The following is a 25,512-nucleotide window of genomic DNA, read 5'->3' on the forward strand; positions in this document are numbered from 1 at the left end:
CAGGTTGATATGGTGGTAATGTACAATCTCTTCTTGTTCCTGATATTTTAAGGAAGATAGTCAAGGATTTGCCATTAAGTATATTCGCTGTGAGTCCTTAAAAGCAATCTTTTATCAATATCTTTCTGTCCCTACTTTGCTGAGTTTTTGTCACAAATAGATTTTTAATCAAATACTTTTTTCAGCAGTAAGTGAGATGATTCCTTTCCTTTCATCTATTAATGTGGTGAATTACATTAATTTATATATTTTTTAAAAATGATAAAGCAACTTTCATTCCTGGAATAAGCCCATCTTGGTCAAGATGTGGTACATTTTTATATGTTGCAGCATCTGGTTTGCTAACATTTTGTTTAGACTTTGCATTTATATTCATGAGTAGAATGTCCTGTAAAACTCTATTCTCATACTTTTTAAAATCTGGTTTTGACATCAAGGTTCTGCTAGGTTCATAAAATGAGTTGGGTTTTTTTCTTTAAGTCTTCTGGAGTTTTTGTAAGATTGGACTTACTTGTTTCTTGAAGTTTTACTAGAGCTACTAATGTAATTTCTTTACTATTTATAAGACTATTCAGGTTTTGTTCTTGACTTAGTTTTGGTAGGCTATATTTTTTCTAGGAATTTTTCCATTTCATCTAATTTTTTGGCACAAATTTTTTCTTAATATTATCTCACTATCTTTAAAAAGTCCTTGCAGCCGATATAATTTTGTCCCCCCTTTCAATTCTTAGTATTTTGGAATTGCTGCTTCTGCTTTTTACTTGATCACTCTTGCCAGAGTTTTATAGATTGTATTGGACTTTTCAAAAAACTAGCTTTTGGCAGTTTGTTCCTATTGTTTCATTTCTTCTTAATTCTCTTTTAATTGGTTTATTCCACTTTCTTTGAGTTTAACCTTTTTAATTTTTTTGATGAATTTTTGTTGTAGGGGCTGTCCTGTGCATTGTAGGATGTTTAGCAGCATCCCTGGCCTCCACCCACTAGTTGCCGGTAGCACCACTCTTCCCTTCTCCCCCAGTCGTGACAACCAAAAATGTCCCCTGGAGGGCAAAATTATCCTGTCTTGTGAAACATAGTGCTCTCTGTTTTTCCCCCCATGAGCTGTCCCTCACGGTGTCTCATTTTCTTGTGTTTAGTGATTTTTTTTTTCTAACTGCAAACTTGTATTTCTCAGAGCTATGTTTATGAGAAATAAAAAGACCCTCACAGACTTTTATGAACACCTCTATGCACAAACTAGAAAATCTAGAAGAATTAGATAAATTCCTGGAAACACACAACCTCCCCGGGGAGGTTCAATCCAGACTGAATCAGGAAGAAATTGAAACCCTAAACAGACCAATAACAAGTTCCAATGTTGAATCAGTAATAAAAACCTACTAACCAAAAAAAGCCCTGGACCAGATGGATTCACAGCTACGTTCTACCAGACATATACAGAAGAGCTGGTACCAATCCTACTGAAACTATTCCAAAAAATCGAGAAGGAGGAATTCCTCCCTAATTCATTCCATGAAACCAATATCATACTGATACCACAGTCTGGCAAGGCACAACGAAAAAGAGAACTACAGACCAATATTCCTGATGAATATAGATGAAAAAATCAACAAAATGCTAGCAAACTGAATTCAGCAGTACATCAAAAGTTAATTTGCTACAACCAAGTAGGCTTTATTCCTGGGATACAAGGTTGGCTCAACATATGCAAATCAATAAATGCGATTCACCACATAAAATTAAAAACAAAAACCATATGGTCACCTCAATAGATGCAGAAAAAGCTTTTGATAAAATCCAGCATCCCTTCATGATAAAAAGCCTTCAACAAAGTAGTCATCGAAGTAACATACCTCAAAATAATAAGAGTCATTTACACCAAACCCACAGCCAACATTATACTGAATGGGCAAAGCCTGGAAGCATTCCCTTTCAGAACTGGAACATGACAAGGATGCCCCCTTTCACCACTCCTATTCAACATAGTACTGGAAATCCTAGCCTGAGGGATAAGGCAAGAGAAAGAAATAAAAGGCATCCAAACAGGAAGAGGGGAAGTCAAACTCTGTCTCTTTACTGATGATATGATTCTATACCTAGAAAACCCTAAAGACTCGGCCAGAAGGTTCTGAGACCTGATAACCAACTTCAGGAAACTTTTAGGATATAAAATCAACATACAAAATCAGTAACATTTCTGTACACCAATAATGTTCAAGCTGAGAGCCAAATCAAGAATGCAACAGTAGCCATGCACGTGCACCTAGGGATATAACAAGGAAGTGAAAGATTTCTATAAGGAGAACTACAAAACACTGCTGAAAGAAATCATAGGTGACACAAACAAATGGGAAAACATCCCATGTCCATAGACTGAAAGAGTCAATATCATTTAAATGTCCATACCACCCAAAGCAATCTACAGATTCAATGCTATTCCTGTCCAATTACAAATTATTTTTTTCACAGGATTAGAACAAACTATTCTAAAATTCATACGGAACCAAAAAGGAGCCTGAATAGCCAAAAAAATCCTAAGCAAAAATAAAAGCCAAAGGCATCACATTACCTAACTTCAAACTATATTACAAGGCTACAAGTAACCAAAACAGCATGGTACGGGTACAAAAATAGACACATACACCAACGGAACAGAATACAGAACCCAGAAGTAAATCTGCACAACCTACAACCAATTGATCTTTGAAAAGTCAACAAAAAGAAGCAATGGAGAAAGGACTCCCTATTCAATAAATGGTGCTTGGAAAACTGGCTAACGATATGCAGAAGAATGAAACTGGATCCCTGTGTATCACCATATACAAAACTCAAGATGGGTTAGATACTTAAATGTAAGACCTCAAACTATAAATATCCTAGAAGAAAGCCTAGGAACTACCCTTCTGCACATCATGCATGGCAAGGAATATGATTAAGTCCTCAAAAGCAATTGCAACTAAACAAAAAATTGACAGATGGGACATACTTAAACTTTAAAAAGTTTGTGCACTGCAAAATAAACTATCAACAGAGAAAACAGACAATCTACAGAATGGGAGAAAACATTCACAAACTATGTATCTGACAAAACACTAATATCTAGAATCTATAGGGAGCTTAAACAAATCAATAAGAAAAAAACAAATAACCCCATTAAAAAGTGGGCAAAACATGAACACTTTTCAAAAGAAGACGTACATGCAGCCAACAAGCATGTATATCAACAAACTCAACATCACTGATCATTAGATAAATGCAAGTCAAAACCACAATGAGATACTACCTCACACCAGAGTAATTATTATTAAAATGTCAAAAAACAAAACAGAACAAAAAACCAAACAGATGTTGGTGAGGTTGTGGAGAAAAGGGAAAGCTTATACACTGTTGATGGGAAGGTAAATTAGTTCAGCCACTGTGGAAAGCAGTTTGGAGATTTCTCAAAGAGCTAAAAATAAAACTACCGTTCAACTCAGGAACCCCATTACTAAGAATATACCCAAAGGAAAATAAATAGTTGTACCAAAAAGACGTATGCACTTGAATGTTCATCACAGCACTATTCACGATAGCATAAACCTGGAATCAACCTAGGTGCCCATTAACAGTAGACTGGATAAATAAAATATGGTACATACACACCATGGAATACTATACAGTCATAAAAAAGAATGAAATCATGTCCTTTGCAGCAACACGGATACAGCTGGAGGCCATTATCCTAAGCAGGTTAACTCAGGAACAGAAAACCAAATACTGCATGTTCTCATTTATAAGTGGAAGCTAAATCTTGGGCACACATTTATATAAAGATGGGAACAATAGATACTAGGGACTCCAAAAGGAGAGCGGGAGGAAGAGGGGAAAGGGCTGAAAACTTTTCTATCCTTTCTATTGGGTACTGTGTTCACTGTCTGGGTGATGGGATCAATAGAAACCCAAACTTCAGCATCACACAATATACCCTTGTAGCGAACCTGCACATGTACCTTGAAAATTGAAATAAGAAAGAAAAAAACTGTATATCTGGGAATTCTCTGATGCCTGGCTTGAAGATATTTTCCTTTCCTCCAGGAGAGTCTTTCATTTGCATCAGCCAGGCATCTGAGGGAACTGCCAGCCCTGGATCACAAGAAAGTAAATTATTGGCTTTAGGTTTCTAGAACCACGAAGATAGTGTGAATTTGTACAGCAAAGCTACATAATAAGGGCTAGCTGGTAGTTGTTAATTTTCAAGGGAGATGTTTTTCTCCCTTCCATTCAGTGTCAGGTTTAAGGCAGGCAGGTAGGGCACTGATTTATTCTGAATTCACCGTTAGACTGAATTGTAGCCTTTGGGTTTCAGGTTTATGGGATGATGCTGGGGGTGTGGTCCCCTATTGGACTTCTCACTGTTGACAAGCCCTTGGTTTGTGGAAATTGAAGCTCAGTGTAAATGCTGACATCAGTACAAGGCTTATCTCTCTGGGTGCCTGCTTCTCATGATTTTAGGCTTCTGAATTTACCTTTCATTCTTTTCCAATTTATTAATGTATTTACAAAGAGGTTTTAAATCTTTTGTCTGAATATTTGTTGTTGTCTTTACTGAGAGAACTAATTGGTAAACTACTCACTATACTTCAGAACTGAAGTCTATAATGTTTGAAAAGAATATAGTTTTCTATATTAGTGAAGCTAGCTGAACAGATTTATGGTTTGTTAACAACAGTACAAAAGCAGTTGAATTAACATAATTTATGTAAACATGCACTCTTACTGGCCCATGCTAGATGTGGGTCAATTTTGAGAACATCAGTGAAGTCCACAAGGATAGGTACTTAACAAATGGCACCATGGAGTGTGCTTAGTCAGGGCACATCTCGATACACGTCCCAGATTTTCATCACTGTGATGGCTCTCAGTGCTGATCCCAGTCACTTCATGAAAAAAGAGAAAATGGACTCAAACATTCCCAGTGTTAGACCACTGACCAATACAACATTTCGGGCTCTGGGATTTATCCAGTGCTTTATAAAGTTCTAGGAAAACTGAGTCTTCTTGGCGAGCATAATTCACTTTCAGCTTAATAAGTTCCCTGGAAATGAGGCCCCACTCACTGATAGGGGGTTATTTATTATAAATACATTGTCAAGTTTATACACAAAGTGGTTAAAAGCACTCAAGCCAGATTGCCAGACTTGGAGTCTAGGTTCTCCACTTAAAAGTGTGGTTGCCTCTTCTCTGTGCCTCAGTTTTCTCATTTGTGAAATGGGAATAATACTAGACACTATCCTGCAGGTTTGTTTGTAAGGCTTGAATGCATGAGTCCGTGTGAACATCTGGAATGTGCCTGGAACATAGAGGTTAACTTCAAAAAGGTAAGCATACAGAAGCTTAGAGTAAGATTCAGACTTATCAAAACCTGAGAATATATCCTAAAATATGACTTTATGTCCATCAAATAGCATTGCATTCATTGCATTGCTTTTTCTTTTTTCTTTCTCTCTCTCTCTCTCTTTCTCTCTCTCTCTTTCTTTCTTTCTCTCTCTCTCTCTCTTTCTTTCTTTCTTTCTTTCTTTCTTTCTTTCTTTCTTTCTTTCTTTCTTTCTTTCTAGACAAGGTTTCACTCTGTCACCTAGGCTGGGGTGCAGTGGCACAATCGTAGCTTATTGCAGCCTCGAATTCCTGGGTTCAAGCAATCCTTCTGCCTCAGGCTCCCGAGTAGCTGGAACTACAAGCACATACCACCATGCCCAGCTAATTATTAAATTTTTTTTGTAGAAACAAGGCCTATGTTGCTCAGGCTGGTCTTGAACTCCTGGCCTCAAGTGATCCTCCTGCCTTGGCTTCCCAAAGCATTGCAATTACAAGCGTGAGCCACCGTGCCTGGCCTGCATTTCTTTATGATTAGTGATTTTATTGTGCTTAGAATAGTCAAGCAGTAAGAAATGAAAGCAGGTTCCAGTGGTCAGTCACCTCGTCCATGTGGGCAGCTTAAGTTCAACCCAGGCATCAACATTGTTTCAAACAAGATTAGAGTGTTTACAAGTCTTGTCACATCAGTAAGACCTCAGGTCAGATGAGTTGAGTCCTTCAAAGCCTTTTAATTCTCCATGGTCCTTCATTTGGGGAAGCAGTTCAGTAAATATTTCTAACAAGTTTCCATGACTTCACCACCCAACAGCATCAACATAAACAATATCTCCACACTCTGCTTCATCTTCCAAAATTTCAGTAAATACAATAGTTGAAGCATGAGAGCAACAACAACAAAAACTTCACAATTTTGGTGGCTTCCTTTATGACATAATGCAATGAATGTGATTTGCAACGTGCACAGTCTATACTCTTCAAACGAATAACACGGTGCAAACTCTGCATGGGAAGAAACTGCTGAGATACCTCTTCCCTCATCTCTCCCCTCATTGCAGGTGTCCCATCTGCCAGCAGTGAGCTGAGTTTTTGCATGTTTATAGCCACACTCTCTTTTTAACAAGCTCTTCTTAGTTTTGGTTGAGTTCTCGTTTTGTCAAGTCTCCTGTGACCTGCCTTTCAGGGCCAGGAGTCGCATGTTCCTCCCTGGTCTCATGGAGGAAGGGAGAGAGGCACCTTCAAAAGTATGAACCTTGCTTTACATTTCTGAATTTTCTTGTTTTCTTTGTTAATATTTATTGAGCATTTACTATGTGCCAGGCACTATTCTAGGTGCTTTTCATGTAATTCATTCTGTCAGGAAGGCAACAAGCTCTTTAAGCTACATTTGCCTTTTTTGAATGGGTCAGGAGCAAAGGAAGAGTGAGAGACCCAAATAAAAATTATCATCTGCCTCTAGACATGTGCTAGACATGGCCTTACTCTGTGCCTCCTGTCTCAGTGGATGGCTCCACTCTCCACTCTCCACTCACCATGGGAGGCAGAAACTTAGAAGTCATACGAGACCTTCCTCCATTCCCACAGCCCATCAATTCCTGGTCTCATGGCCGCAGCCCTACTGGCTTATCTCAGTCATAGCTCTTTTCACATTGATCTGTAACCATCTGTCTTCCCTGTTAGGACACAGACTCTCTTTGATCTCTGAATACCCAATTCCATAGCAGGCCCTCAAAAGACACTGGCTGAATGAATGAATGAAGTTCTGTCATTTCTACCTAAGAATTTATTGGATTATCCTTCTCCCCTCACTCCATTGACTGCCCAACATAGGGTCCTACTCTTCTCAACAGAACTCTTACAGTAACTTCCTAATTGATGTTCCCTCTCTCCGCTTTGCCCTATTCCTACTCACTTTTCTCATTGTCTCTAAAGGACAAATCAGGGTGTGCCTTTGCTCTGATTAAACCCCTCAGTGCTTCTCATTGCCCTGGGGATAAAGTCAAGGCATCATCTCTTGTCTCTGTCTCTCCTGAGTCCTGTGTCTAGCCATATGAATGGTAGTGTACGTGGTATGGGTGTGTATTTAGGCCTCAGTTCCTTTGCATGTGTGCCTTTTACCTAGGATGCTACTGCCTTTTCTCTGCCTGAAAATCTCCTGTCCATCCTTTGAGCCCCAGCTCAAATGTTCTTTGGTCTGTGAAGCCTTCTGGAACCCTACAGCCTCAACCTTTAGAGGATTAGATCTCTATTTGAGTGTTTGTGGGCTGGCTGTCATAGTCTGGTCACATATCTATGCCTCCATCTCTCCCCACCTGACTAGACTCTCAGCCACTGAAGAGCACAGTCCTGAGCTTGGTATCCCTAGCTCCTTGGCAGGCTTCAAAGAATACTAGAGGGAAGAAGGGGGGAGATCCCGTGTTCTACGAACAGTGAAAGCTGTTGTTGATCCAAAGGGTCTGGAAGAAAAGCCTGCATCGACACTGTGACTGACAGATCTGCTGAAGACAGCCCAGCCCTCATACGTGGGCTTGATGCCAGCTTCCCTCTTCTCATTTCCCTTCTTCAACCCTCTCCTCTCTTTCCTTCCTTCGTGCTCTTCTTCCCTCCCTCCCTTTTCCCTCTTTCTCTTTTATTCACTTTCCTTTCCTGCCTTCTTTCCGTTGCTGTTTCATTTTAGCATTAATCATATATGCACAAGCAATATTACAGCAATATTAATGGAATTCAGTAAATAATAGTGCCCCCGCAATTCTGCTACTCCAACAAATCAGATTGGTTTCATTTGTCTATATTCCTTTCCCATCTCTGTATGCCCACATCATTTTGCATAGTTGTCATCATAATGTAGTTTTAATTTTGTAGTCTACTTTGTAACTTAATATCAGAAGCATCCATGCTCCTACATAATCTTCACAATTATTATTTTAATGACTGAGTAATATTCCACTGAATGGATATGCCGAGTTTTACTTAACTGTTTCCTTTCTGTTGTACAGTTCCAGCTTTGCCCTGTTGCAGAGAGTGCTGTAATAAATAAGCCTGTACTTTTACTTCTTTCTCTTTCTTGCTTCTTCTGTTCCCTTTTTTTTTCACCTTTTCTCTCTTCACTTTTTTTCTTGTATCTCCTTTTACCTCCTTGACTGCAGCTCTCTCTCCTAGAGCAATAATTTGCTTCTGAGTGGATACAGAAATCATGATAGTGGGACCTAGGGTTTTGAAAAAAATTACTAAAAATTTGTAATAAAATGTTCCCAAGGACACATTTATTACATTTGTGCCCTTAAAAAGAGTTACATGATAAATCTTTTTGTTCACAAGAGGTAGAAACACAGGACCAGGTGGGACCAGGTAAGACTAAATTGGAGAAGGCTAAAATCTGTGACAGGGACATGTTATTTGTAGTGGGAGAAATTGAGACACAAATGCCTATCAATAGGGAAATGGCTAAACAAACTATGATGTGTCCATGCTAGAATTATGTATCATTTAGAGGTTGCAGAGCTATATGTACTGACTTGATAAGACGTTTTTAGTGAATTTAGTTGCAGAATATTTGTAGTTTACAATTCATGTAAAAAAATAACAAAACCCAAACCCATGATAGTACTACATATTTTTTTATATATTTGCATATATAAATGTGTGTATAGGGGTATATACATACTCTTATTTATATGTAATGTAAACACACTTCTGTGTAAATGTACATATACACACACACTTATATTATGCAAATACATAGAAAAATTCCTGGAAATATGCACATCAAACTGGTAACAATGGTCACCTCTGCGTTTAGATGAAAGGGTCTTGATTTGGGTAACTGGTCAAATGGAATTTGAGCCTGAACTACAGTGGTTTCACTTTTTTATCAAGGAAAGTGCATTCACATATTGCTTATATAATGAAACATTAATTGAAAATGTTGCCACCGTTGTGTCTTTCTGCTTACCATCTTGCACTGACCAGCTTCCGATTTAGGGGCTGGCCATCAACAAGTGAAATGTAATAGGAGAATGCTATTAAATATGCAAATGTACTTTGGGAAGAGTGGGCTTTTTGCTTTTTCAGTTGTAATGTTGGTCTTTTGGGACAGTGCTGGTGGGCCTGGGGCAGGGGAGAACAAGGCCTGCTCTTCTAGGACATAAGGAGCCCCCCAAATCAGACATCATACCAGCCAGTCCTTCCCACCCCCTCCTGGCAGGTGGAAGTTGGGGGGTTGAAGTGTAGTCTCTTGCACTGAGTCCTGGATGGAGGACAACAGATGGGGCCACACAGCCCTGCTGCTCAGACCGAGGGGAACAGGTGGAGGTTCTGGGGTCAGAGTGTGAATGCTGGCGATTCATGAGTGGTGCAGGTGGGCGGAGTGCCAGCTCAGGGGCAGCGACAGCTGGGCAGCATGTGGGCGGGGGAGGGAGTGGGGCAAGGGGGCTGGGAGACTGGGTGGGTCCAGCCATGGGGGAGGAGGTACTAGAGGGCAGAGAACAAGAGAGGGAAAGAGGGGGAAGCCCCCTCAGGCTGGGCAGGAGTGAGGTCAGAGGTGTCTGGCCGACCTGAAAGGCTTAGGAAGCCGCAGGGTGAGTGGACATACTGGTAGAGAAGGGTGCCCCTGCTCTGCCTCCTCACACTTCTCCTTTACCCCCAGCTGTCCCCTACCTAGGCCTAACCTGAGGCATTTGGGCCATTGCAGCAGCTGTGCCAACCCTTTGGCACTGTCAGGGCATGGGCAGGGGAGGGACGCAGCTGCCACCCACCCCCTTGCAGACAGGGGGTGGGAACGCAAGGAGGTGGCCAGGTTGGAGAAGACCCAAGCATGTGATGAGGCACTCTGCACGTTTCTCTCCAGAACTACCTGCCCATGTACCCTTCACCCCATTCTCTCTTTAGTTAAGTGTTAAGGTAGGATAAGTAATGGTCATTATTAACATTTACCAAACACTCACTATTAAGCAAGGCACAGTGCTGTTGATTGTATAATATGTCACTGAATCCTCCCAACAGCCCATTAGGAAAGCATTATAATTTCCATTTTACAGATGAGAAAACGGAAGTTTCTTGGTTCAGTAATGTGCACAAAGTCACACACTAAGAAGAGACATAAGTGAGATTTCGTGCCAAATATGGCACTAGAGACCAAACTTAAAACCTCTGAGGAGTGTTGAAATAACAGAGGGTTCTATGCCCAGTCGAGGGCCAGCCATCCCCCAACAAGGGGTGACTTCTGGACGTGGTGGATCAGTCTAAGTTAGCCTTCTTCACTGTGGGAATTGAGAGCAGCTAGATGAAGTGGGGTGAAAGTAAAGGCGCTGGAAGGCCGGGCGCGGTGGCTCAGCCTGTAACCCCAGCACTTTGGGAGGCCGAGGTGGGCGGATCACCTTAGGTCAGGAGTTCAAGACCAGCCCGGCCAACGTGGTGAAACCCAGTCTCTACCAAAAATAGAAAATGAACCGGGCATGGTGGCAGGCACCTGTAATACCAGCTACTTGGGAGGCTGAGGCAGGAGAATCGCTTGAACCCAGGAGGCGGAGGTTGCAGTGAGCCAAGACCGCGCCATTGCACTGCAGACTGGGCGACAAGATCCAAAGAGGAGGGTTCTGTTCTCTTGGGACTGGCTTAGGAGATTTGCCCAGAAACGGGAGGAGACAATGCTGTGGGAACAAAGCACTTTGGACTGGTTGTTAGGAGACCGAATCTGTCTCTTCCCTCCAAGGAGGAGGGTCTGTTGGGCCTTCATAGGCGCCGTCCCGTTTGGCCTTTCTGCAGATCAGCTCAGGAGAGGCTCCGGCAGGTGGGGAGCTGAGGCGCTGCCTGTTTTGTCTGTTCTGGCCCATGATGCCGGGTGAAGCATCTCACCTGAAGCCTTGCGCAGTGCTCCGCCAGGCGCTCTAATCCTGAGCCCAGCTATGGCTCCTCCTCCTTCTCCCTGCCGCGGGAACCCAGCACCCAGCGCGGCGGGGCAGGGAACTCAGGCTGCGGGACTGGGGTCTGGCCCTGCCCAGCTCCTCGCCCACGCCCAGGCTTCCATTTGGCCAGCAGGGGGACCCCGAGCCCCGGACAACAGCCCTGAGCTGGGCGGATGCTTCTGGCTCTAGATCCCGCTGCTCAGCAGATCCACCCTCCCCGCCTCCCGCCCCCAGCCTCAGTTTCCTCCTCTGCGAAATAGGAAAATGATTATACTTATTTCACCGGCAATGCCATGAGAGTCAAATGACTTCTAAAGCATAAAGCGTTGTGAGACTTCCTTCTTGTACTCTCAAAGTGTATTACTCTGAACACTGAACGTTCGATCAATGTTTCTGGAGCTCTATGCACCGGGAGCTATTTTAAGCCCTGGATCAAGTCTGTCCAACTCCGGCCAGGGATAGTGAATGAAATAGAAAAGCTCAGTAAGTGAAGGGCTTCTCTGTGTCTCCCACCCCACTTGATGAGCCAGAGGGAGTGAGTGGCTTTTAACTACAGAGTAGACAGACACCTCTAGCAAGCTGCTGTGTGTTTTTCTGGTGTGGAATGTGGGACTTTGGGATGAGCCCACAGAAGACCAGGGAGCCCAGGCCATCCACTACCTCTTTACCCTGACCTGAGGAACATGCACTTAGCGCAAATTCCTTTCCATGCCCAGTGCTGGCTGGTGACAGGGTTCAGGGCAGAGGGGGTGAGGCAGATCTCAAGGGAATGATTCTAGACTAGCACTTTGGGTTCTGCTTAACATCAGGGATGCTGGGGCCAGGATAAGACTGGAGCTGAGGGAATGGGCTGAAGCCAGAATCAGTGGCCAAGCCTGTGTGACCAGTTCTGATTCCTGAGTGTAATGAGTGAATGCCTAGTGTTTCCACACCTGGCTTCCATTGCTGCTGGGAAGGGCTTCACTCAGAGAAATAACTATGAGAATGTGTGCATGGTGGGCTCGCCTGCAGGCTCTCAGGGGACCCAGGGGTACTGGGTGAGGACAGGGGCCATCATCTTAGTTAGCTTTTTACTGAGCGGAGCAAAAACTTGTTCCTTCCATGAAGCCTCTGGCTTCAATCTCAGCCCTCACACCCCAGGTCATGGCCCATGAAGCACCTAATTGGGACTTCAGAAGGATGAGGTGATGGTTCACATGGAAGATGTTGCTTTTCAGTTCCTTCTGTTTCATTCCCTCAGTGGACTGCAGACTCTCTGAGTGGGCTATTGTGATGAACTGGAAAGAACCTTGGAGTGGAAATCAGGAGGCCTCAGCTCAGGGTTCAGCGCCAGCACTCAGTGGTTTCAGGTCTCTCCTTGAGCCTCAGTGTTTTTTGTTTGTTTGTTTGTTTGTTTGTTTTTGAGACGGAGTCTCGCTCTGTCCCCGAGGCTGGAGTGCAGTGGCACGATCTCGGCTCACTGCAAGCTCCACCTCCCGGGTTCACACCATTCTCCTGCCTCAGCCTCCTGAGTAGCTGGGACTACAGGTGCCCGCCACCGCGCCCAGCTAATTTTTTTTTTTGTATTTTCAGTAGAGACGGGGTTTCACCATGGTCTCGATCTCCTGACCTTGTGATCCGCCCGCCTCAGCCTCCCAAAGTGCTGGGATTACAGGCGTGAGCCACCGCGCCCGGCTGAGCCTCAGTGTTTTAATCTGTCAAAGGGGATCATAATAGCTTCCCACCCAGGTGGGGTAGATACAGGGGATAAATGTGAGAAAGGGCCAGGCAGGTGCTCTACCTTTCATTCTGTCCGTATCTACCCTAGAGAAATGAAAACGTATCCTCATATGAAAACCTGTATGTGGGCCAGGTGTGGTAGCTCACGCCTGTAATCCCAGCCTTCCAAAGGCCGAGGCGGGTGGATCACCTGAGGTCAGGAGTTTGAGGCCAGACTGGCCAACATCGTGAAACCCCGTGTCTACTAAAAATACAAAAAATTAGCCAGGTGTGGTGGCTCACACCTGTAATCCCAGCTTCTCAGGAGGCCAAGGCGGGAGAATCGCTTGAACCTGGGAGGCGGAGGTTGTAGTGAGCCGAGATTGCACCATTGCACTCTAGCCTAGGCAACAAGAGTGAAACTTCGTCTTAAAATAAATAAATAAATGAATAAATAAATAAATAAATAAAAGCTTATACACGAGTGTTCATAGCAGCATTATTCACTATAGCCTAAAAGTGGAAACAAGCTAAATGTCCATCAGCTGAAGGATGGATAAACAAAATGTGGCTTGTCCACAGGATGGAATATTATTCAGCCTTAAAAAAAGAATGAAGTATGGATACATGCCACAGTTCAGATGAACCTTGAAAACATTATGGTAAGTCAAAAAAGCCAATCACAAAGGATCCTATGTATCCTATGTATTGTGTGATTCAATTTATATGAAATGTCCTGAATAGGCAAATCCATGGAAGCAGAAAGTAAATTAGTGGTTGCCTACGGATGGGTGGTGGGGGGAAGGGTTGGGAAGTGACTACTGATGGGTGCAAAGCTTTTTTGGAGGAAAGGTAATGAAAATGTTCAAAAATTAAATGATGGTGATGGTTGTACAATTCCATAAGTAACTCAAACCATTGAATTGTACACCTTAAATGGGTGAACTTTATAATATGTAAATTGTATCTCAATAAAGCTGTTAAAATTTTTTAATTGGGTATCCTGAATTTAGTCTGGTAACTTTATTTCTGCCCATCCTTCCTTCTTTCTCTAGTCTTGACAGCCTTCTTCTCCCGACTGGAACATACAGAAGGTAGTGGGGGTATTTGTCTTTCTTGAGGGACAAGGACACTTCTTGATGGGTGGGGAGGAATAAGGGAGCGATTAGGGAGTCAGATACCAGGCTGCCTCACCTCCAACAGACATCACATCATCTCCCCTGCCTCAATTTCCCCTTCTGCCTAGTGAGGGGTGGGGAAACAGAGGATTCCTTGCCTTTGAAGGCTTGGAAGTGCTGTTGGAGGAGTCCAGGAAGGTGGGGTGCATGTGCTGGCTGGGATGGGGTGGGCTGCACAAGGCAGCATGAGTGCTTATGAGTCTGTCACATGGTGGATCTCCCAGACAGTGGCGGGGTGGCAGGTAGATTGCCCAGAGGCACCTCTTTGGCTGCAGATAGGGGCAGAGAAGCCAAGAAATCCATGACTGGTACCCCATGGGCTAGGGTTAGGGGTTGGGGCTGGGCCACAGGCTGTCAGATGAAGAGGAGCTGGTGCTGGGAGAAGGCTGAGTCTTTAATGGAACTGCAGTGTGGCTGGCCAACTGCTGGCCTTGTGTCAGGTCGGGGAGTGGAGGGGCTTCAGGGAAGGGCCAGGTTGGGGTTGAAGACCTGGGAGCCTCCCCTTAGGACCCAGTGGCAGTGGGGGAGGGCTTGGAACTGGTAGAGAACTAGATACTTCCAGTTCTGGGGACATCCAGAGCTCTGTGCCCAGCCAGCTGTCATTAACTGCTTAGCTCCTTGGGGTCTGTGCTCAGCCTCGTTTCCCTCTGATTCATCTCTTCCTTGCCACGGCTTCCCTCCCTCAGGTTGTGAGCATGCTCAGAGCTCCCCATGTAAAACCAACCTCTTTTTGACCCCTCTCTCCTGCAGCTCACCATCCATCTTTTGTTATCCTCCCTGCCAAACTCTTTCAAACTAGACTCGTCTGCACCCACGGCCTCCACTTTTCCTACCTGCTGCAGCATCAGCCTATGAGAAGCGCTCCTACTCCCCCATCCCCTGAAGCTTCTTTGAGGTCTCCACACCCTTCTTTCCATGAAATCCAACCACATCCCCCTCAGACCTATCACAGCTGCCCTTCAGCTCTCAGCCCTGAACCACTCAGCACCCCTGCTTCCTGAAACGTCTGGTAGCCTGCTCCTCCCCTCTGGCTGCCCTCCCTCTTGATTATTGTGGGCACAGCCCAGCTTCTCCCCAGCATCTTCTCTGCATCCTCTCCTAGGTGGCCTCATCTCTCCCAGGGCCTTGACTGTCACCTCCATTGCAGTGACCCAGCTCCAGCTCCAATCACCCTTTGGCCATTTCCAGAAGGCTGCTGGACCCCTCCTATGGGCACAGCCAGCCCAACCTGTCCAGGAGTGGGCTTCATATCCCATCCTCTGTCCCCCCAACCAGCCTGTCCATCATATCTTCCTCATCCTCATCAGCATTTCCCTGGGAACTCAGCTTGAAATAGAGTCATCTTTGCCTCCTCGGTCCCCTAGCCACTATGCCCGGAAGTCCTCCCACGAGACATCTTTCCTGTCCATCTTCGTCTCTGTTCCCACTGCTTCCTCTTAGGTTTAGCTTTTCATCATCTTTGACCATGACTGCTGCCTGCAGGTCTGCCTGCTCTCACCCTCTCCTCCTCCCCACTGCATGGTGTCTTGGATGATCTTCCTATAGCATCTTTCAGGTCCGTCAGAAAATCCTCAAAAATCCTCAAAAGCTTTCCGTTATCAACAGAGTAGAGTATATTTGTCTAGTGATTTACAACCTAAAAAGCACTTTCACATAAAGTCAAAGAGGTAATGTTCTTCTTCTTCTTTTATGGATAAGAGAACTGAGGCTCAGGGGTGTGTGGGGAGTGGTCGGGCTTCACCCAGTGCTACAGGGCAGATCTAGGACTGGGGCTGAGGCCTTCTGTGGGTGAGGCTTTTAAGTGAGTGCATCGCTTACTACAGTCCTCTCAGTCTGCCCTGGGGACCTCAGCAATGTGGCCCCTAGTTGTCACCCTGCTGCCCAGCCTGGATCCAGTGCCCCTGCCAAGCCCTTGGTTTTGCCCAAAACACACCGGGTAGTTTCTCACACTCCTTGCTCAGGCTGCTCATTCACTCTCTGCCCACAAAGTCCTCCTCCAGGCCATCAGCCCGTCTCTGCAAGCACAGAGCATCCGGCGCCTCCTCCAAGGCCCAGGCTACGTGTTGCTTTCTCGAGAATCCTTCCCAGCCCCTGCCAGCCAGTATGCTCCTCCCTTGTCTGGGACCCCTGGAACACACCGCTGGGAGCTCCAGCTGATTCTGAGCAGGAATTGACCCAGCCGGGCCTCCAGCCCTCATGCTTGCAGCCCTTGGGGGGCATCTTAATAGTAGGTCCTCCACAAATGCCAAAGAAATAAATGGTGGATGGGGCTACCCGAGATTCTCCTCCTTGAGGAAGCCCTTTCAGACCAATTGGCCCAGCAGTTCCAATTACCTCCCGACCGTCACATACACCTTTATGGGTAAAATGCATCACACGGCCGGGCGTGGTAGCTCACACCTGTAATCCCAGCACTTTGGGAGGCCGAGGCGGGCAATCACGAGGTTAGGAGTTTGAGACCAGCCTGACCAACATGGTGAAAACCCTTCTCTCCTAAAAATGCAAAAATTAGCCAGGCATGGTGGCGGGTGCCTGTAATCCCAGCAACTTGGGAGGCTGAGGCAGGAGAATCACTTGAACCCAGAAGGTAGAGGTTGCAGTGAGCTGACATCGCGCCACTGCACTCCACCTTGGGTGACAGAGTGAGACCCTGTCTCAAAAACAAACAAAAAACAAAACAAAACAAAACAAACAAAAAACCACACATCATACGTGGCGCAGGCCTCAGATGGTCCAGGTTCTAGTGTCAGCTCTGCCACATGGCTTCCCTTGAACCTCTCTCATCTGTGACCAGGGACTAATAACACCTGCTTTGCTATCTCCCTGGTGTATAGTGAGCATTCAATGGGATACCGTCTGTGAGAATTTCTGTATTTTTATTATACCAACAAGAATAAGCTTGAAGGGAATTCTCTTATAAACACTAAACTTCTGTGCACCTGTGAGGGGCTTTATAATTATATACAGGTGTGTCCACCTAACACTGCCTCCCTCTGCTCTAAGGTGGGGAGGGTGTGAAAGCCCAGAATCCTCACTTCATCAGGTTCTAAGGTTAAAGGGCTGATGCTTGAGGGATTCTCGAGGGATTCCCTGAGGGAAGGTGGGACCAGGGCTCAAAATGAGGCTCACCTCCGGGACCTTCCTGGGCACCAAGCCCTGCCCCTCACTGCTGGATGGGTATGGCTAAGTTCATTCCTTCTCTGGGTCTCAGTTTCCTTATCTGGAGGGGTTGGATTGAAGCTCAGATTTTCACTTTTTGTTTTTAAGAGCCACAAAGCTAATAAAATCTTATGTTCAAAGAAAGTCTTATACCAGGAACCCATATATGAAATAATCAGAGCTGCTTCATTTAAAACAGGGTGACTCCCTGAGCCCCCGAGACCTGACCCTGCTTCCTAGCCTCAGAGGTCCTGAAGCTCCTCTGTGGAGCCCTAAGGGGTCCTCAGTGTATCAAGACCCAGGAAACACGTCCTGATCCTCACTGGAGGGACTGTGTGTTGAGGCCCTTCATGCCTTCCCTACCTGAGTGTGAACTCTTTCTGGAGCCTGCAGGAGAGACTGTGGCTGTCTTATGCCTCTACCCCTCAATGCTCAGCTCACTGTCTGATACACAAAAGGGGCTCAGGAAATGTTTACCCAACAGAATAAATGAATGAATGATGATGAGATTAGGAAAGAAATGTGAACGACAACCTTGCTTTAGGAGGTAGGAACAGTTCCATGCTGTCTGGAGGAACAGGAACTAGATGGCCTTGACCTGCCCCGTGCCTCCCTGCCGCCTCACACACACACAGGGAAACACGCTGCCTGTGTTCTTCCCGTAGGCCCAGTATCTGGCCCAGAGAAGCCCTGACTGGGGAGAAGTGAGCTGGAAGGAGGGAGGGAGAAGGAGGCAGAGAGCTCCAGAGTACAAATGAGAGCAGAAGGAGGGTGGTGGAAAAGCAGAGGAAGGGAACTTCCAGGAAGTCGCTGCCGGCGCAGACAGGCATGGTTATGCGCCCCTCAGGGGAAGAGCTGAGGGCTTTCCTGACACCCAGAAATCTTTTTGTCCCAACTGCCTGCTCTTATCCAACAGTTCTTCTCCTTGTGCACACACTGGCCAGAGCAATGCTGAATAAAACAAGACAGGGACCAAAATATCCTTCTGCCTGCTGGAAAGGACAGAGAAAAATTATGAAACCTCCTCCAATCCCCAAGCTCTCCCCACAGGGCTGAGCCAAGCCTTGACAGCCACTACTCCTTGCCTTCCTTCCTGGGCTGCTGAGGGGTGTGCTGGGATACTTCAGCCTCCTTGGGCAGCCCTTTCCGACCTGGGAAATCTAGTCCAATTTGGAGAGTTCCAGGGAGAAAAGAGCAGGGCTGCTCAGCAAGGTTCCCCTCACCCAGGAGTGCTTCCCCTTCAGCCCTGCCTCTTCCCCACCCGCCTCTGCCCTCAGTGGGGAGCTGCAGGTACAAGGAGCCAGTGGAGAGACCCAGGACAGGGGCTCAGGAAGAAAAGAAGTAGGATCAAGAGGTAAAAGGACCCTAGGGGATCTTTACGTTTACTGTGGCATTATCTCACCCCCTGAGCCACATGGGAAATAGTAGCTTTGCATTGGGCATCTTGGAGGGCACCTAATCTTGGTACCTGTGGGATTTGGTACCAACATTAGCATCCCTGGTTGCACAGTGCAGATTTCGTAATTTTGCACTCTTTTTCCCTTTCCACCCCTGTGCTTCACTGGCCTGGTGCTGCCTGCTTGCCTTTTTGATAAAATATCAGTGCTAGACACTTTCCAAAAGCCAGCTCATTATGTTCTCATAACCATCCTACACAGAGGGGTATTCCTACACTGCTGTTACAGATGGGGAAACCGAGGCCCAGCTGTTGAAGGCAGGTGAAGCTGGGAGCGTCGCATGGCTGCGGTGTGTGATGGGACCCTGGTGTAGGGACGGTCATCTTGTCTAAGGGTCCTGGACACACTGTGAAAGCCAGAGTTTTGGCTCAGGATACATTCCGGACACCTTGGTTCCACCTGTTCTGCCTACAGCCTCCCTCATTGTCCTTTCCTCGCTATAGACCTGTGACCTTGCCTCTTTCTCTACTTGCCTCCATCACAAACTTCCCCTTCTCTCACCCCTGTTATCTGCCCCTCACGGGGGAGCTGGTAGTTAGAAGGTTTCCAGGGGGAAGGACCCAGTTCTATGGTCTCCATCTCAGCCCATCTCTCCCACCTTGGAATGGACTTACCAGCTGTTGATGTAGGATGGGTAAACTGAGGCCAGGAGAGGAAACGTGGCCTGCTTGAGGTCACACAGCCAGTGAGTGGCAGAGTAGAGCCTAGAAGCCAGCTTCCAGCTCTTCTGACTCTCGGTCAAGTGCTCTTTTCACCACACCAAGTGACGCTGCCGCCCAGGAGATCTGAGCACCGGCTCTCCCACCTCTGTGTCAAGCCAGAGGACTGAGGAGACCTTGTGCTTCCCCCAGGGCCGCTCTCTGGACTAGACCCTGCCTTGGCCATTCTGTTTTCAGATAGGCTGGTCTAATCCCTGAGGCCTGAGAACAGGCAGGAGTGGAAGGATGGAGAAGAGAAGGGAAGAAGATTTTGGCTTATTTTGCCCAGAACTGTGAAACAAACAAATTACCTACAGGTATTATGCAAATGCATCCACTACGTGTCAGCAACCTGTGTGGTAAGACGAATAGGAGGTGGGAGTGTATGTGTGTGGGAGGTGGTGGTGGGTGCTCAGGTGCCTTCCAGAGCTGAAGATGCTGCCAATAGTTAGAGAGGGTGACCCCACTCCCCCATCCCCGTCCCCAAGCCGGGCCCATCTGGGTCTTCGCAGTCTCTTCTGACATCTAGATGTGTGACCATTGGCAAACTGAGTGTAAACTGAGAGAGAAAGCCTTGAGCCAAAAATGGCTTAAGCCAAGGAAAGGGTGGAGGGGCAGGGGATGGTCGCAAAGGCCTGCATGTCTGGGTGGCAGGGGGAGTAGGCAGGATGTCAGGTGCCCTTGGGCGTTTTGACAAAGTCAGCAGGGGAAGTGCAGGGGGACGGGGAGGAAGGAGAGTTTACACTTCCTAATTTCTCCAGCTAGCTGCTAGGGAAGGAATGTAATTTTGTCGTCTGAGGCACTGATTCCTTGCTCCCCCTAAAGGCAGAAATGGAAGTTATCTTTCCCCACAGAGGGCTTCCCCCTCCTCCTCAGAAGACTCAACTGCCCTTCCTCCCTGCCTCCCAGCTACCCAGGTTCTGGGTCCCACATCATTCCTCACTGTGATTCAGTGCAGCCCCCAACGGAAGCAACGTGCCCACCCTCGTCTGGGCAGAACCCTTTTCCTTGCATTCTGAGATCCAGTGACGGAGCAGTACCCCTAGAGGCCCGGTTGGGTTGTGGCTAGCTAACATTGGGGTCCCCAGCCTGACTCTCTTTGCCCTCCTAGGACCCTGGCCCAATACCCACAAACAAGGATTTCTCAGGTTGGGATCTCTGTGAGGCATCCATTCATTTCCAGGGTCTGCTCATTAGTTAATACCAGTGGACTGCCTAAACTGAAACTGGCAGAAGGTGGCCAGGGGAGGGGTCTGGACACAGTGGAGAGAGTCAGGAGCCTGGGATTCTTATTTTGCTCCTGTTAAGATTTTCCCTGTGACCTCCGGAATTCCCTTCCTTCCCTGAGCCTGCTTCTTTATCTATAACATGAGGGGATTGAACTGGATGCCTTATGGCTTAGCACTGTGCTACGAAGAGGGAGAAGGAGGAAGGAAAAGGAGCGCAGAGCCGGTGACACCGACAGGCGATCCTGGGAAGCCAGGTCCCTTCCCTGAGCCTCAGCATCCTCATCTGCAAAATGGAAATTGCTAATAGACTAAAAGGCAGTTCTGAAAGATGGATGAGAAAGGAATATAATGACTCAGGGTAGAGCCTGCAAAACAGTGTGGGATGAGAAGATGCAGGGACTGGTTTCATAGAGAGAGCGGGGTTTTAGAATTGGGGGAGGGTGCCAGGACTACAAACTGACTGCTTTGGGAGATCCCAGAGGGGGCATTCTGAAGTCCTGCCGAAGGGATTCTGTGCCGTGAGGGGTGAGGGGTCGCTGGAGGCCAGACCAGGGCTCCCAGGAGTCCTGCATTGAGAAGGGAGAGAGTGGACACAGGAAGGCTGCGCCTCTGTCCAGTCCTGAGGCTGGGCGCGCACACCAGGCCCTTCGAAAAGCTCACATTTTTTCCAGCTTTTCTCACCCAGTATCACTTCCTTTGTTAAGAGGAGGGGGTGGGGGAGGAGACGGAGGATGAGGAGGGAGGGGCCCGCGGGTGCCGCCGCCGCCCCCGCCCCCTCCCGGTGTGCGGAGCCCGATTGTCACTCGGCTCCCGCGCCGGGGGCGACAGAGCCGCCGGTGCCCGAGTCGAGTCCCAGCCAGCTACCATCCCTCTGGACTTTACAGGCCGGCCTTGGCTTCCCCAGGAATCCCTGGAGCGAAGGCGTCAAGGTGTGGGGGCACTTGAACAGAACAGCTCAGGTAGCCGGGAACTCTGCCAGCTTTGGTGACCTTGGGTAAGTCTGAGTCTCGTTTAGCCCCTGGGGCTCCCCAATGGGGGTGCAGGAGAGGGTTGAAAGAAGAGACCGGAATGCCCCCTTGGGGCAGGCCATGGGCAAGGGTCCCCGACAGAGCGGGACCCGGGGACTGCTAAGATCCAGGCACCAGACGGGTCTCAAGTGGGTGGCGCAGGGCAGGTGCGGGAACGCTGGGGTATAGGGAGAAACGCCCCAGCCTTGTCCTGGGCTCCGTCCCCAGACCCACGTCTGCCACCCCAGTCCCAGGTGCGAAACAGGGGCGCTACCTCTTTAAAAGTGTCCGGGGCTGAGTCTCTGCCGCACCATGTGATTGCTTGAAAGGCCGGGCTGGGAGCTCTGCGGCGGGAGCCGGAGGACTATGAGCTGCCGCGCGGTGTCCACAGCCCAGCCCAGCCCTACCGCGCGCGGCCCGGAGCTCTGTTGCCTGGAACTTTGGGCACTGCCTCTGGGACCCCTGCCGGCCAGCAGGCAGGATGGTGAGCTCCCTGTATCCTGTTCTGTGCACGAGGGTGGGCAGAGCCAGTCATAGGAGACCCCTCTGTGTGTGTGTATGTGTGTGTGTGTGTGTGTGTGTATGTGTGTGTGTGTGTGTGTGTGTGTGTTTGCGCGCGCGCGCGCGCGCTCGCGAGCTGGAAGCTGCCTCACACCTGATAAAAAAGCCAGTGGAGGAGTGAGCGCTGCTATTTTAAGTTGCTGAATGGAACCTCTGGGAATGATAAAGGGAAGGGACAAAAATTAGGCAGTGAAGGAGCCAGGTGCCCCTCCAGCCTGGGTAGGAGCTGCATGTGCCAAGTGGGACATATTTCCATGGGGTACCTGGAGTTCCAGGGCAGCCTGAGCTCCCTGCCCCTCCCAGACAGGCTTCCCCATCCCAGGCCTCCCTGACCACACAGGTGCTTGCCTCGTGCCCCTTGGTGCCCGTCTGCTGATGTGCCCAGCCTGTGCCCGCCATGCCGCCCTCCATCTCAGCCTTCCAGGCCGCCTACATCGGCATCGAGGTGCTCATCGCCCTGGTCTCTGTGCCTGGGAACGTGCTGGTGATCTGGGCGGTGAAGGTGAACCAGGCGCTGCGGGATGCCACCTTCTGCTTCATCGTGTCGCTGGCAGTGGCTGATGTGGCTGTGGGTGCCCTGGTCATCCCCCTCGCCATCCTCATCAACATTGGGCCACAGACCTACTTCCACACCTGCCTCATGGTTGCCTGTCCGGTCCTCATCCTCACCCAGAGCTCCATCCTAGCCCTGCTGGCAATTGCCGTAGACCGCTACCTCCGGGTCAAGATCCCTCTCCGGTGAGTCCACAGTCGCTGAAGGTACTCACAGCACCGCATGATGGCTGGCTGGAGGGCTATCTAGAAAGGATAAAAGGTAGAGCATAAGACCCCAAGTAAGCCAGATGTTCTTTGGGCCATTGTGCTCCAGTCCTCACTCTGCCTTCCTGTGCTCCGCTCTGCAGTGCCAGAGAAGCAGGAGGGGGATGGGTGGCTGGAGGACTGGACTGTGAACTTACCAGTGCCCATGACCTCAGAGCTGAAGCTCTTGCAGCCAGGGAACCTGAGGCTGCCTGTCAGGCCTGGGGTGGAGGTGAAAGATTTGGAGGAGCCACTAAGGTGGGGTCACAGTGAGTGCTGGGTAGGAATGAGCTGAGCTCTGCCAGTCCCGGGAAGAGGAAGAGAAAGAGGCAGAGAAGAGATTTAGGGTGCGGTGGCAACATAATGAGGGTGGCACAACAGGGGCAGGAGCGCTGCTTCTCCAGCCAGACCCCAGCAGGCTTCCTGAAGGCACGCTTTGGCTCTCTTGTTCACCAGGTATCTCTGTGCTAGCCAGCTGTTCCTTCCAGGGCTTTCCAGCTGAACCCAATGGTCTGATTACCTTTGCCTCACTCCCACTTATGGGATCTCTGTTATAGACAGGAGGAAGGAAAAATGCTGGTGCCTACTCTTCTTATTGCTGTTGTGTTGCAAAACCATGTCTTTGCTGGTCACAGTAGAAGTGCTTGTGCTGCTTCCAGGCAGCACTGGGATGGGTGGCCTGATGGTGCTGTCCTCAGTGTGAGTGTCCAGTCCATGTTGGGGCTCCCTGCCTGGAGCTGCCAGGCCACAATCTCATCACCAGGCAGTGCCTTGGGCCACCAAGTGCCAGCGAGTGCCTGGGCATACTGCCAGGGACTGGCCCTGCTGGGACGGTCTTGTGAGGCGTGCTTGCCCCTTCTTTGAATTCTTGCCCCCAATAGATTCCTTTTCTCCTAGGGAGCTCTGACCATCTCCAGCACCTGCCACCCCCGGCATAACTTCTCTGGGATGTAGGGCCTCTGACCTCACTTGGCCCCTTGCCCGGGTAGGCCTAGGGACCCATGTTTCTCCCTTTGTGTTACATTTGTGCACATGTAACTTTTCAAAGCCTTTCTTACATGCATTATTTTTTCCTGTTATCATCATGCTGCTGTAAGGGAGGTGGAACAGGAGCTTTTAAAGGGGAAACTAAGACTCAGAGGGTCTCCTTGAAGCTCACTCGGAGAGAAGTGTGATCTAATTATCTGCCTTCCTTCCTGATTCCCCCATGCCCAGCAGCTTGATGCCAGTCTCTCTGCCCTGTCTACCTCCCTCCGCCCTCCAGGTTTTCCAGGGAAGGTGGGGTGAAGAAGGGAACGCAGCCAGAAGCCCCATAGGCTCATCCACTGAGGGGCCCACATGCTGCCATTAGTCACAGGTTGCTGCTGGGCTGCACATAGAAAGCTGGTCTCAGTGCATTAGAAGAGCAGGGCCTCTGAGCCTGGCCATTATAACAAAGTGTTGCCACATTTGGAAACTCATGCAGATGTTCAGCTGTAGGAAGGCTGCTGGAGAAATTCTGTCTGCTGAGTGCTGAGGTGTGCCAAAGGTCCTGTCTTGCAGTGACAGAATGTGCCCTACTTGCCCCGTGGGGCGGGGATGGCTGTGCTGGTGGGGACAGCAGGCTTATTCCTTCAGGAGGCAGCTGCTGTGGCTTTGGGGCTGGCGTCCTGGGGAGCTGTCTTCTGAGGGTGGAGGCAGGGGCCTACACAGAGGCTGCCGTGGGCCTGAGTTCAAATCCTTGCTGGGAATTTCTAGCTGTGCAAAAGTCGCTTATTTAACTGCTTTAAGCTTTAATGTCCTTATGTATAAAAGGGAACATTAATAATAGTGCCTACTCCCTAGGGTTATTGGAATAATTTAATGAACTCATATATGCAAAGCACTTGTATTAATATTATGCCTAATATATGCAAGCCATAGGGAGGTCTTATTTGTAGTTTTATTGTCACTATTAACATACGGCTCAAGTGTGGCTGGAGAGGCAAGCCCTACTCCCGCCACTCACGCTCTTAGGTGTCATTCGGTGTCAACACATGTACACGAAGAAACACACACACAAACATACACAACACATCTCCAAGGAGGTGTCTAAGTACTGTTAAGTTATATCTATACATGTTTCTACTCCTCTGGTGGAGTGTTGGTGCCTCAGGGCAGCAACCACATCTTATTTGTTTCTGCAAATTCTTCAGAATGCCCAGCTCAGTGTCTGGCACATCACAGACCCTCCGTAAACATTGATTGAATTGGCCAGGTTTCCGGAGCACACACAGTTGAGCCTCAAGCAGATCTTCCAGAAGGCTAACCTCTCACTTTCTTGCTGTGGGCTAGACCTGTGCCCACTTCTGATTCAGGGCCATGATCACAGATGCCCCCACCAGCTCAGCGTGGCTCCTTGACAGCCACACAGCAGCAATGCCCAGGAGTGTCCTGGCACACTGGAGAGGAGCCTTTCTCCTGAGTTAGGGAAAGGCTGCTGGGGCCTCGCTT

At 48.1% G+C, this 25,512-nt stretch overlaps 1 protein-coding gene across 7 annotated transcripts in view; it reads left to right on the forward strand.

Annotated features, from left to right (window-relative positions):
- The window catches only part of ADORA1 (adenosine A1 receptor), an 87,210-nt gene that overhangs the window by 25,802 nt on the left and 35,896 nt on the right, over positions 1-25,512 (forward strand). Inside the window, exons 1-3 of one of the 7 annotated variants that reach the window (XM_065539865.2) lie at positions 21,049-21,668; positions 22,011-22,165; positions 22,659-22,980. In XM_065539865.2, coding sequence (XP_065395937.1) covers positions 21,406-21,668; positions 22,011-22,165; positions 22,659-22,980 — 740 coding nt within the window. In that variant the 5' untranslated portion in view covers positions 21,049-21,405. Of the gene's footprint in view, positions 1-21,048; positions 21,669-22,010; positions 22,166-22,582; positions 23,057-25,512 lie in introns of those variants that run through there. The other 6 variants (XM_074033380.1, XM_065539847.2, XM_065539842.2 and 3 more) reach the window with 6 other exon arrangements.

Source organism: Macaca fascicularis, chromosome 1 (assembly GCF_037993035.2).
Source record: "Macaca fascicularis isolate 582-1 chromosome 1, T2T-MFA8v1.1".
NCBI classification, from domain to species: Eukaryota; Metazoa; Chordata; class Mammalia; order Primates; family Cercopithecidae; genus Macaca; species Macaca fascicularis.